The 12,674-nt window shown below is 39.5% G+C and overlaps 1 protein-coding gene across 3 annotated transcripts in view; it reads left to right on the forward strand.

Moving 5' to 3' along the window:
• fstl4 (follistatin-like 4) overlaps positions 1 to 12,674 on the forward strand; it is a 385,930-nt gene that overhangs the window by 212,394 nt on the left and 160,862 nt on the right. For all 3 annotated transcript variants that reach the window (XM_067424768.1, XM_067424769.1, XM_067424767.1), the window contains exon 4: positions 6,083 to 6,310. In XM_067424768.1, the coding sequence (XP_067280869.1) occupies positions 6,083 to 6,310 (228 nt within the window). The remainder of the gene's footprint in view (positions 1 to 6,082; positions 6,311 to 12,674) is intronic.

Genomic DNA, 12,674 nt, shown 5'->3' on the forward strand with positions numbered 1-12,674 from the left:
AACAAATTTTTATGTTGAAATAGTAAAGATTTCTGTGCCACAGCAGAATGGTTGCTGGCCCCTGCCCGGCCACCCCTATAAAAAAAAAATCCTGGCTCCGCCACTGTGACAGCAATGTCTCGTAATATAAAAGTAGTGCGAAAAACAGAAAAACAGCGCAAGATAAAGTAGAACGTCAGAACGGTGAAGGGGAAAAGGAATCACCAGCATGTACCGGTAGGTTGTGATCAGTGTTGCCACAGTTACTTTGAAAAAGTAATCTGATTACTGATTACTCCTTTAAAAAGTAACTTAGTTACTTTACAGTTTACCTGATTTTAAAAGTAACTAAGTTAGATTACAAGTTACTTTATTAGTTACATTCAGCAGTTGCCAACAACACCGCTGCCGCCTCAAAATAGAAATGACAACCGTTTTTGGCAACACACTTTATTGCATTTATGCCCGAGCCTGACGGCCCCGACTTTTTACGCCCCTTTTTTTAGGCTTCTCCTTCGTTTTATATTTATTTTAATAATTAAAATAAACAATGAGATGTGCTGGTGGAAACTACATGAGACCATGATAGCTTGCGCCACTGTCAAGATATGGCTCGCGCAGGGTTAAAGAGTCCGTTTCTTCAGTGCAGCTGCTGGAGTTATGGCCTTTTTACAACTGGTTCCTTCATTAATTTTATGTGACCAGGTATCTATCTGATTGCGAAATGACCAGGAGTCGGCCTAAATGCCTTTCGAGAGTCTTTCGAGACGTATTTAATTCTGATCACTCAAACAAACCGATTCAGAAGGTGCATGAAAGCATTTCAAACTAAACCGGACAGATGTAAATGTATCTGGTTGTTTAAACCACATGTGTTAATTTTACTCCTGACAAATAATTAAAAAATAAATGTGTGAGAGCGTGTTATGTTGTAGTCAGATAGATATGATGGTGCTAGGCTACTGCAGCATCGCTGCAAATGAGTAAAGCAATTAAGCCAACGCATATGGCCGTAAATGAAACTTTAAAATAAGTCACACAAAACACAATCATCTTCAATATAAATTAATGAGACTAATGATCTTACCAGTGCTTAGGTCACTCTCTCTCATATTGCGATCTTTGAATTTGAAATGGGCTGCTGAATAAAATGCTGGAATCTTTTGCTTTGATGTGAACTCCGTTAAATGAGCATATACCGCGGGAATTGAAGATCGGATTTATATTAATTTAGCTGAAGTGTAAGGTAGGCTATAAGACAACCTGCATGTGCTTTTTTTTTCTTTAGATTGTGTAGCCCATTTTTTGAGCGCCGTTGCGAGCAGTAGGCTAATCTATCAGCCTGCCTCAAATGCCTTTGTGGTGGTATAATAACTAGCCTACTTTGTTTTTAATGTCAAAGTAGTTATATTTCGTTTCGTTTCTTTATTAAGTTCATTTAGAAAAATGTTTAGAGCAATTTTTTGTTTGTTAAATTAAAGTTTTAATTTTTTTATGTGACGACCCAGTGAGTTAACCGCATGTTTAATAGCCTAGTCTCTCAAACCAACTCTTGAATTGTCTTGCCTATATAAACTTTAATTTAACAAACAAAAAATTGCTCTGAACATTTTTCTAAATTAGGTTAATAAAGAAACGAAACGAAAAATAACTACTTTGACATTAAAAACAAAACTGAACTATTTTAATGGCTGCAACAAGGTAAAAATAAATAAATAAAAAACAGGCTCCAGCCGAACTCAGGCTGAAAATTTTGATAAGCGTTAGATTACTCGTTACTGGAAAAAAGTGGTCAGATCAGAGTAACGCCTTACTGGCATCACTGGTTGTGATACAGTAGGCTAGCAGCAGATAGCTAGATATGATAGTCTATTAAAATAATTATCTCCTTTTAAACTTTACAACTTAGTTGAGCTCCCAGTAGTTAGCTAGCCACCACACTAGAGCTGTGGAATATAACAATTTTTATCTAGGGCAACGTTGATACAAAAGATTCTGCATAGGCTACATGTAATTAAATAGGCCTTATCATGCATGTTTCCTACGATAATCTTAAGAACATTTTGAGACGCCATGAATATGAACTAAAATATGTTTTTAACATACCATCTCTGTATTTAAAAAAATAATAATTATATTAAAAGCACATTTTAGTTCCTATTCATGGTGTCTTTAAGTACCTGGAAGAGCACTTTTTCACTTATTTTTGTGTATTTTATATAACAGACTTATAGATTTGGATGTTTTTAAATACCATTTATTCCCGTAAAATAAAAGGCTTTGTGATATTTTTGTAATTGAAAAGATCAATGATTCAATGACAAATGCATTTTTAACAGTCACTTGTTGCCACCTGGTGGGGTAAAAGGGGTGGGACCATAACTTTAAACAATTAATTATGCAGTTCCAATGGATGAAGGGCCCCCCAAGAGGCAAAAGCCCAGGGGCCCCTTGAAGTCTTAATGCGGCCCTGACCATGGTGTGTGTGAACACCTGACTCTGATTGGCTAGAAGGTGTGGATTAAATCGATTAGTTCCAGTCAGTTTAATCACCGGTCAGCAAACTCTCCTCAAAAGCACACATGATGTCAGCGGCACAAACGCCACATGCTCGACTTTAATACTCTCTGGATGAGTATGGCTTGCAGTGATAGAAAAAGGAACCTTTTTCATCAAATGAATATGAGCAGGCCCTCAGAAGCTCAGTCCATGTCATTTTGGTTTACTAATTATTTACTGCACCTTCATAAAGCAACGGCATCATTGTGACCTTCCTCCGCCGTGTCAAGGTTGCAGACGATTACCAGATCATTTGTATTCCCTGAGCATTGAAGATTAGGCGCTTAGCTGAGCTCTGCTTTTGTGGAAATGATTTGCTCTTCTTCGGACGCCTGCTGTCCGACCGTCTCTTGTCTTTCTGAACTCTTTCTCTGCTCCAAGTTGAGCAATCTGGTCCGAAACACAAATGCTCCTTTCACAGCACTATTAGTAATTCTGCAGAGGCGTCATCCACTTAGCAATCGTGGCATGCGCTCGCTGACAATTCCCAACTGCACTCCGCTGTGATTTACTTAAGAAGCTAAAGAGTTGATTTGTAATCCATTCAATGTGGGCAGCGAGACAATGGTGATACACAAGTCTTAAAGGTTCCACCGAAAGCTCTCGAACTCTGCCAAGCCGCTAATGCCCTTCTTTATTGCGGCCATTCTTGGGACTGTTAAGAAGCTGCAAACTATTGCTTGTCCGACTCAGTCCGCAATCACTCCGGGCCGGATGACAGATGCTTACACATATGAATCACCTGGGGAATCACAGAGGGAAGGTTTGGACGTCTGCAGTGGATTGCTATGGATCTCGTCCCATTGTCATCAAGTAAATGTGACTAATTGATTCCTTTCAAAGAGAGTCGTGCAGACAAGAGCAACAGTGGTGTAATCCTTGAAAGCTCTCATCCTATGAACAGCGTCCATTCTGACATTAACCGCAGACCACCCCTCCAACCTCCAGGGCACGTTCATCCAAAAGTTCTGGCAGAAAACAAGTCCGCTTGATAAGTTTCTCAAATGTTGCATGGATATACTATGACAGTATATAGAGGTTCTTCAGCGGCATTGAAGGTGATTGCAAGACAAAGTATGTGAACCACTTGCACAATCTGTGAAAAGCTCAGTTCAGATTGTTTCTCATGGGGTCGTGAGGTATTTTCATCATCGACAGCGGCTAGTCTGTGATCTGTTAGTCTCTAAATCCAGAATGTCAGTGTTTTTCTCCCACCACCTGCGTAAAATCCCCGGCCGAATGACCTCCTGTTTTTAGACAAACACCAAGATCATGTGGTGATTTAATTGACGTCCGAATGAGTTTTTAAGAATATTTCACTTCTAAATTCAGTGTTTATATCCTGTTTGCAGGGCTTCGCTGTCATTTGGATGCATTTTAAAGATCTAGACTTGTATTACTGAAATGCTGGCAAGTCTTTACAAGAGCAATATATTTCATCCCCGCTCAAAACATGAAAAGAAGAAAAGCACGTGAAGATTTGAAATGTACCGTTAATATGGCAGCGATTATATATATTAAAATACCCACAGCATTAAGATCACCTCATGTGAATAAGAGGCGGTGTTCACTTATTTCTGCTCAATTACGTGCAATCAAAGTTATTTCGAGATAAAACACGACAGAAAACCATTTTAACTATCTGCGTCTTTATATCTTCCTATTTTAAACAGATTCAAATAATAATTAGGATATTATTTTCCTATTAAATATGTCTTTATTATTAAACCAAGCATATGACATTTTATTTACTGCATACAATCATGTTATTGAGCATGTGAGCAGGTTCCCAGGAGCGCAGGATCACAAAACTCGCTCCTCCGTGAATAAATCATGCACATTTATTGTTACGGACTTTCATATGAGAGACAATTACCGTCTGAATAAGGCTTAAGTGAATCATTTTAACAAAATAAGAGGATCATACAAAATGCATGTTGAAACATTCACTGATGCTCCAGAAGGAAACACAATAAGAGTCAGGGGTGAACACTTTTGCACAGGATGAAGATGTTCAAATTGTTTAATTATCAGTTTGTTTGTTTGTTTGTTTGTTTGTTTGTTTGTTTGTTTGTTTGTTTGTTTGTTTGTTTTTCAGTTAGTACTGTCCTTTGATGGCAACAGAAGATACTTACATGTTTCCCAGAAGACAAATTCAGCAGAATTGACCATGATCTTCAAATTCAGAAAGTTTCCACCCCTGGCTCCTAATGTGTCGTGATTCCTTCTGGAGCATCACAATCTTTTTTTAGTAGTTATGTTTGAGTCCATAAATCGTCTTTAGATCTTACAATCATACAGTCACTGCTGGAAAGGGTTCAAATATGCAAAAGATGCTGGAAAACTGAAGAATTTACTGTACCTGGAGGATTTTTCTGAAGAACTAAATAAAAGATAAATTAATCTTTATTAAAGTTACAAAAGTCATTAAGCCATTGAAGTTATTAAGTTATTATATCGTTGTCTTTTGTTGTTTGATTAACATTAACGACACAGACGACAGAAGGAATATTAGGATGGTGTCACTTTAAGAGCGAATGCAGGGATCCAATATACTGATAAACGTGCTTTCTTTTTTCTGTTACCAAATCAATTGTGTTTATGAGGATATTCAATCTTAATTGTGTGTATTTGTCCTTTAGAGTGCAAGAAGAAGCGAAAGAGAACTCGATTCAGTATTTGGGTAGTACAGGAATTGCTAAGTAAATTATAGCGGATATTGAATCTACAATTCTTGGAAACTTGGATCGCTTCTAAAATGGAACCTGTTCTCGATACCCAACCCTAATCGTAGTAGTTCGTTTTGCACGAAAAGTTCTCTAATATGACGTAGCCATGAAGTAATGTCCATTTGAATTGAGTTATGCTGTGTTTAGACTGAAAGATCTCATCTGTGCGCAGTTTAGTTTCATGCTTGGTGCTGCATAATCTCTGCCAGTCGACTCATTCTATCGCCTCATGGTGATTAGCGTCATACGGCCAGCCTTAACTGCGTGCGGTGAACAGCGGCCAGCGGCGATCCGGGTTTGATGCCACTCCAGCGGTCTCAGTCAGCGGTCCAGAATTAATTGGGAACCACTTCCTACCTACCAGCTGTCGCCCAGAGAAAGTACTAAAACTGGCATGGACGATGCACAGGCGCAGAATCGGGCGAGTGACCCCAGCAGGAGTTTTCCTCTACCGCGTTCCTGCGGCTCTGGAAAAAGTGATCCAGACCGCAGAAGCTTTCCCGGTGCCAACTCAGCGAATCGGTGGGGAGCGGGTTTATAGACTTGGCCAGAGAAAGTTTAACATAATCTCTGGGATGGTGTGAACCGCAGACAACTTCACAAACATGCTCGTCTTTGTTTTACTACGTTCACAGCAGAGCATATATAAACTCATTTTGCTTTCGTAACGTGAGATCAAAACAGGATCATCAGGAGAAACATGTTGATTTGATCAATCTGCAATTGATTGAATGGTGAAAAATTGACAGGTGATGAGAAACTGATGATGAATTGTGCACAAAACTATTTTAACTTTGACCCTTCTCTCTCTTCAGATGACGGTCAGTGCAGGAGGACATACTGTGGCCGGGGGCGGGAGTGTGTGGTCAGGAATGGAACGGGCCGTGTCGAGTGTGTGTGCCAGGAAAGGTGTCACACTTCGTTTGTTCCCGTGTGTGGATCTGACGGGCGTTTCTATGAGAACCACTGCGAGATGTACCGCACCGCTTGCCTGCAGCGGAGGAGAATCTATGTGGTCCACAGCAAAGACTGCTTCTTCAGAGGTGAGATGCATGATCCTCACTGTAGTGCTACTGTCCAATGCTCATGTATGTTTAAATGGCGGTCCACTCCTCTGCTTTTTTCAGTGAATCATTTGAAAAGAGATTTTCTGAGCTCAATCTCTGTCATCAGCACCTGTGACCTAAATGTAAGGGAAAATGGAACTATTGAAATCACATATACACCAAAATCATATTCTCTTGGTGCCTTATTAATGTGTTACCTTTTATACATAGATTTTTAATCCTACAGTGCTTCTCCAGATATTACGTTCATGCAGTGTGTAATAAATCTGTTTGTGAATGTAAAAGGTCTTCAAAGTTTCAAAGGTCAAAGTGCAGATAAATGGACTTTATCTGACTAATTGTCTCCCAAAAGAAATAGCTGATTCTAAACTGCTGATTCATCCAGTAATGAAACAAGTGAAGTCTTTATGAGTGAGTCATTGAATCATTCACTCAAGAGATTTTTTCAAAAACACTGATTCATCCAGTAATGAAACAATTGAAGTCTTTATGAGTGAGTCATTGAATCATTCACTCAAGAGATTTGTTCAAAAAAACTGATTCATCCAGTAATGAAACAAGTCGTCTTTATGAGTGAGTCATTGAATCATTCACTCAAGAGATTTGTTCAAAAACACTGATTCATCCAGTAATGAAACAAGTCGTCTTTATGAGTGATTCATTGAATCATTCACTCAAGAGATTTGTTCAAAAACACTGATTCATCCAGTAATGAAACAAGTCGTCTTTATGAGTGAGTCATTGAATCATTCACTCAAGAGATTTGTTCAAAAACACTGATTCATCCAGTAATGAAACAAGTGAAGTCTTTATGAGTCATTAAATCAATCACTTAAGAGATTTGTTCAAAAACACTGATTCATCCAGTAATGAAACAAGTGAAGACTTTATGAGTCATTAAATCAATCACTCAAGAGATTTGTTCAAAAACACTGATTCATCCAGTAATGAAACAAGTCGTCCTTATGAGTGAGTCATTGAGTCATTCAGTCAAGAGATTTGTTCAAAAACACTGATTCATCCAGTAATGAAACAAGTGAAGTCTTTATGAGTGAGTCCTTGAATTATTCACTCAAGATATCCATTCAAAAACACTGATTCATCCATTACTAAACAAGTGAAGTCTTTATGAGTCATTAAATCATTCACTCAAGATATTTGTTAAAAAACACTGATTCATCCAGTAATGAAACAAGTGAAGTCTTTATGAGTGAGTCCTTGAATCATTCACTCAAGATATTCATTCAAAATCACTGATTCATCCAGTAATGAAACAAGTGAAGACTTAATGAGTGAGTCATTGAATCATTCACTCTAGAGATTTGTTCAAAAACACAGATTCATCCTGTAATGAAACAAGTGAAGTCTTTATGAGTGAGTCATTGAATCATTCACTCAAGAGAGTAATTAAAAAACACTGATTCATCCAGTAATGAAACAAATGAAGTCTTTATGAGTCATTGAATCATTCACTCCAGAGATTTGTTCAAAAACACTGATTCATCCAGTAATGAAACAAGTGAAGTCTTTGAGTGAGTCATTGAATCATTCACTCAAGAGATTTGTTTAAACTCACTGATTCATCCAGTAATGAAACAAGTGATGTATTTATGAGTGAGTCATTGAATCATTCACTCAAGAGATTTGTTCAAAAACACTGATTCATCCAGTAATGAAACAACTGAAGTCTTTATGACCGAGTCATTCAATCATTCATACTAACTTTTTATTTATTTATTATTCATTCAAATTAATTCAACATTTTTGCAACAAATTAATATTTTGTCAGCACCTCTAGTAAATGACTTGTTATTGTGTTTTTTTGTGTGTGTGTTTTTTGTCTGTTCTGAATTGTGGGAGAATTGTGATCTCAGTTTGAAACACAAAAATAATAATTTGATTCTTAATATATCCAGAATGTTGTCAACATGTTGAGAAGACTTTTTTCTGCTGCCAAAGCTTTGATGCACTTCCAAAGAACGAGAACTCGAGCTTGAATTGATACAGCTATACTGACACCATTGATACAGTTTATATCTCTGTGTATCAAGCACTGAGGAAGAACCAGAGCTGAAATTCAGATATGCTTATGTATGGTTTTCGATATGTGCTGTAAGTGGGCCAATCACAACAGACCGGGCCATCTGACCAATCAGAGCAGAGCAGGCTCTCAGAAAGGCGACTGAATGAGAAAAGAGCTGATTCTGCAATGTGAACAGAACAAAAGGAATCTTTAAAATAGCACTTTAAATATATACATGGTATCAGTGAAAAGTAATAAAACATGCATCATAGCTCAAGCTGCGAGGTTCAACTCCATAAAAATGCCGATATGCATATATACATGCCCTGCTGAAACATCCAGAATAAGGTGTGTTTTGCATGCTGCGACCTGCATGGGGAGTGGGAGTGGCTACACCAGCTCAGTTTCGATTGAGAACAGCGTGACTACACTACTCTAGCTAGACAAGCACTATAGGAGCTCAAACCAGCATAAACCAGCCTGGAATTCATGCTGGTTTTTCAGCAGGGCAGCTGGAGGTCTTTGGGGCTGGTGGAAGATCTCAAAGCTGAAACACCTAATCCAACACGACTTCTTTTCTGAGGATCTCGAGCTTTGTTTCTCTTACCATATTTATGTCACGTGATCGCCCCTTGACTGCACACACGATGTGACATGTATCCATAAGCTTTAGTTTGTGATCTGGAGGGGAACAGGCCTCGTGATAAGACGGTCAGGGTTTATGGCCTCAAACTAAATGAAGGTCATTCTAAAGCACAAGAAGCACTTGACAACGTTCCACCTCATAAATAATAATAAAGCACTGTTCCTTTGAGCACGGCTGAGGTGTGTGATCTGAGGAGATCCAGCAGTTTGAGCTATAAAGTATTTCACAGCCAGAAGGGAAAGAATAACGTCGACAAACAGTGCTAGGAGATGCAGCTTTAATCCACTTACAGAGGGCAGAGAGAACAGGAGACGCTCGCGAAAGCAACGTCACGTTGAATGTCACGGTGGACTGGCAAATTTATTCCAGCATGTGTAACCTGAAGGAAAGGAGTCTTAGGTGTGTGTGTGTGCGTGTGTGCGTGAGTGCGTGCGTGCGTGTGTGCGTGCATGCGTGCGTGTGTGTGTGTGTGTGTGAGAGAGAGAGAGAGAGAGAGAGAGAGAGAGAATCTACAGATTATGCCATGTGTCAAGAGTTGCGTTGCATGGGCTTATGGTGATTCTTTGTTTTTAATCCTGAAGGTTAAAATCTGTTTTTTAGCTCAGAGCTTTATGAATTCTCTGTTATTTATGTAGTTTTCTATTTTTTATATTTTATGTAAAAGTGTCAGTTTTGAAGTTAGTGTGAATTGCAAAATGACTGCAAGTAGGAGCTGAGATCTCCTTGATTGACCTTTGATTGCCGTCTTCTCGTGTCTTAATTTCTGTACCCGAACCGAATCCCTTCTTACCCAAGACCGATAATTAATGTTTAAATAAGAAAAACTCAACCCGAGACAAACCTGATAAAATTAGACTCGAGTCTCGTAATATAATTTTTTTTTTCAGACTCGACCTCACTGTAAAAAGTTTTATAATGCCGGCCAAATGTATACACAAAGAAAGATCGTAAGTTGTATTCTGGCTGCAGTATTGTTTCTGCCGGCGCAGCTATGTTATGGAGACGATATGTTTCTCGTTGCGAAAGCCAAACTACTTTATTTGTCCTTCCAAAAGAGGGGACAGTTAGAAAACAGCGGCTAAACTTTAGTTACAACACTGTCCCAGAACAGCACAACACACCCATTTGACTGTTTCTAGCACCTCTGAGAGCACAGGCCTCTACTCTTTTTTACTCTTTTTCATTTCTGCGATAACAAATGCAAACGTACCAATCTGATTCTTTCTGGTCCAGTCGCGCTGGTAACGTTGATCGATCAGCTTGGTGATCTGGATCAGATTCAGGCTGGACTTGATAAGGCAGGACCGACATTATCATCGGTCAATATTGCCTTGCTTCGGGAGCTGCTGTCTTCAAAAAATGAACTCGATTTTTCTCAGAATGTACTTTGCTGGCTATATCGACTTCAGACAGGTGTAGCCTGAATTATTTTTAAAGTATTTTAATAGTGAATGTGAAAATAACAATAACAATTTTTTTTTTGTGCTCATTGCTACTCATTTTGCCAGCACAGGTCACATATAATAAAAATATCACACTCTTCTATCCTGAGGAAATCACTGTTGATTTTGCAGTGGCGTATGGCTGTGAAGCACCAGGTCTTGACTGCATTACAGTCCTATATCCCTTCAACATTATCATTTGAGTCATTCGCAAGAGCCAGATAGCCAACAACAAACAAACCAAAAAGCACAAAAACACTGACCAAACAAATACATCTGACAACAATATGACCAAAATAACCACATTTCCAAGATTTAATGTCCCGTAAACAGACGTACATATGCATGATTAGTCATTTATAGAAGTAATAACTGAATGAATAGAGGTTTTAATTATCTGTTGGTATCAGTTTGTATCTTCAAGGCATCTACGGACACACACGAACAGGCATTCGTCTCTTTGTCCATGCCTGTCATTAAAATGAAAGGCGTCTCCTCGGGTCACTGTTCATGCTCAACTTTGATCCCAACACTCTCTCTTACAACACATAAAAAGCAGCAGCAACAGACTGCATTGGAAAGGCATCTTTCTTCTCTGCAGGCCGCCAGAGTGCCACAACAAAGCGTACGAGCGTTTGACTGATGCCCGGCGCACAGCGGGACGCCTCTGAAGCGTCCACCATCACACCACCAAAAGGTGTATAAATGAATCTCTGGTGGGCCGAGGGATGCTGGGAGGTGTTTTTGCCGTGTCAGGGACAGAACTCCTAATGACCGTGGAGATGTATGAAGTCACGTGTACTTTCACAATATAAATGATTTCACAGTGCTGAGACATTACTTAATATAACAATATGATTGTACTCAGATTAACCTCATGAAATCTGGTCAGGAGCATTCCCAGCTCACCCAAAAATAATAATACAAAAAGATTAAATTAAAAAAGTGTATGACAGTCACTAACGTATAGCTCTTTGAAAAGAAGAGCTTTACGTTGATTAATTGGTTCAGCTTGCCCTAGGTTAAGGATAAGTTATGCTGCCTTCACGTTCTGTCGGAAAGTTCCTACTTCTGAAGTTGTAATTATGAAAGTACTTTGTTGTTGGAGATAATTAGGAATCATGGAGGACCCCAGGTTCATGTTTGCTTGGGGAAATGTTGTTCTAACACTATACATATAGACCAACAGAAAGAAGAAAAATGTAAATGGTTTCTAATGCATATATATATATATATATGTATATATACTAAGTGTGCAGAAGACAACAACTATCTGCACAGTCAACAGCTCCAGACCTCCAAACTTCTGTGGCCTTCAGATGAGCTCAAGAACAGTGTAGAGAGCTTCATGGAATGGGTTTCCATGGCCGAGCAGCTCATCCAAGCCTTACATCACCAACAGCAATGCAAAGCGTGGGATGCAGTGGAGTAAAGCAGCCGCCACTGGACTCTAGAGCAGTGAGACATGTTCTCTGAGCGACCAATCACGCTTCAGTCTGACAATCCCATGGACGAGTCTGGGTTTGGCGGTTGCCAGGAGAACGGGACTTGTCTGACTGCATTATGGCATAAGTGTAAAGTTTGGTGGGGGGGGGGGGGGGGGGGTTATGCTGTGGGTTGTTTTTCAGAGGTTGGGTTTGGCCCCTTAGTTCCAGTGAAAGGAACTCTTAATGCTTCAGCATACCAAGACATTTTGGACAATTTCATGCTCCCAACTTTGTGGGAACTGTTTGGTGACGGCCCCTTCCTGTCCCAACATGACTGCGCTCCAGTGCACAAAGAGTTGGTCCATAAAGACATGGATGAGGAGTTTGGTGTGGAGGAACTTGACTGGCCTGCACAGAGTCCTGAGCTCAACCCGATAGAACAGCTTTGGGGTGAATTAGAGCGGAGACTGAGAGCCAGGCCTTCTCGTCCAACATCAGTGCCTGACCTCACAAAAAGAATGGGCAAAAATCCCCATAAACACACTCCTAAACCTTGAGGAAAGCCTTCCCAGAAGAGCTGGAGCTGTTAGAGAGGGTGGGCCGACTCCATATTAAACCCTACGGATTAACAATGGGATGGCATTAAAGCTCATGTGCATGTAGAGGCAGGCGTCACAAAACTTTTGGCAATTTAGTATATCTTTTTACTACAGAATCAAAAGAAATCAAATCTCAAGTTAGCAGACATTTATTTAACTCACAATCCATCTCTGTATAGTCTCAGTACTGTCAATAACACGGA

Source organism: Pseudorasbora parva, chromosome 18, assembly GCF_024679245.1.
Source record: "Pseudorasbora parva isolate DD20220531a chromosome 18, ASM2467924v1, whole genome shotgun sequence".
Classification (NCBI taxonomy): Eukaryota; Metazoa; Chordata; class Actinopteri; order Cypriniformes; family Gobionidae; genus Pseudorasbora; species Pseudorasbora parva.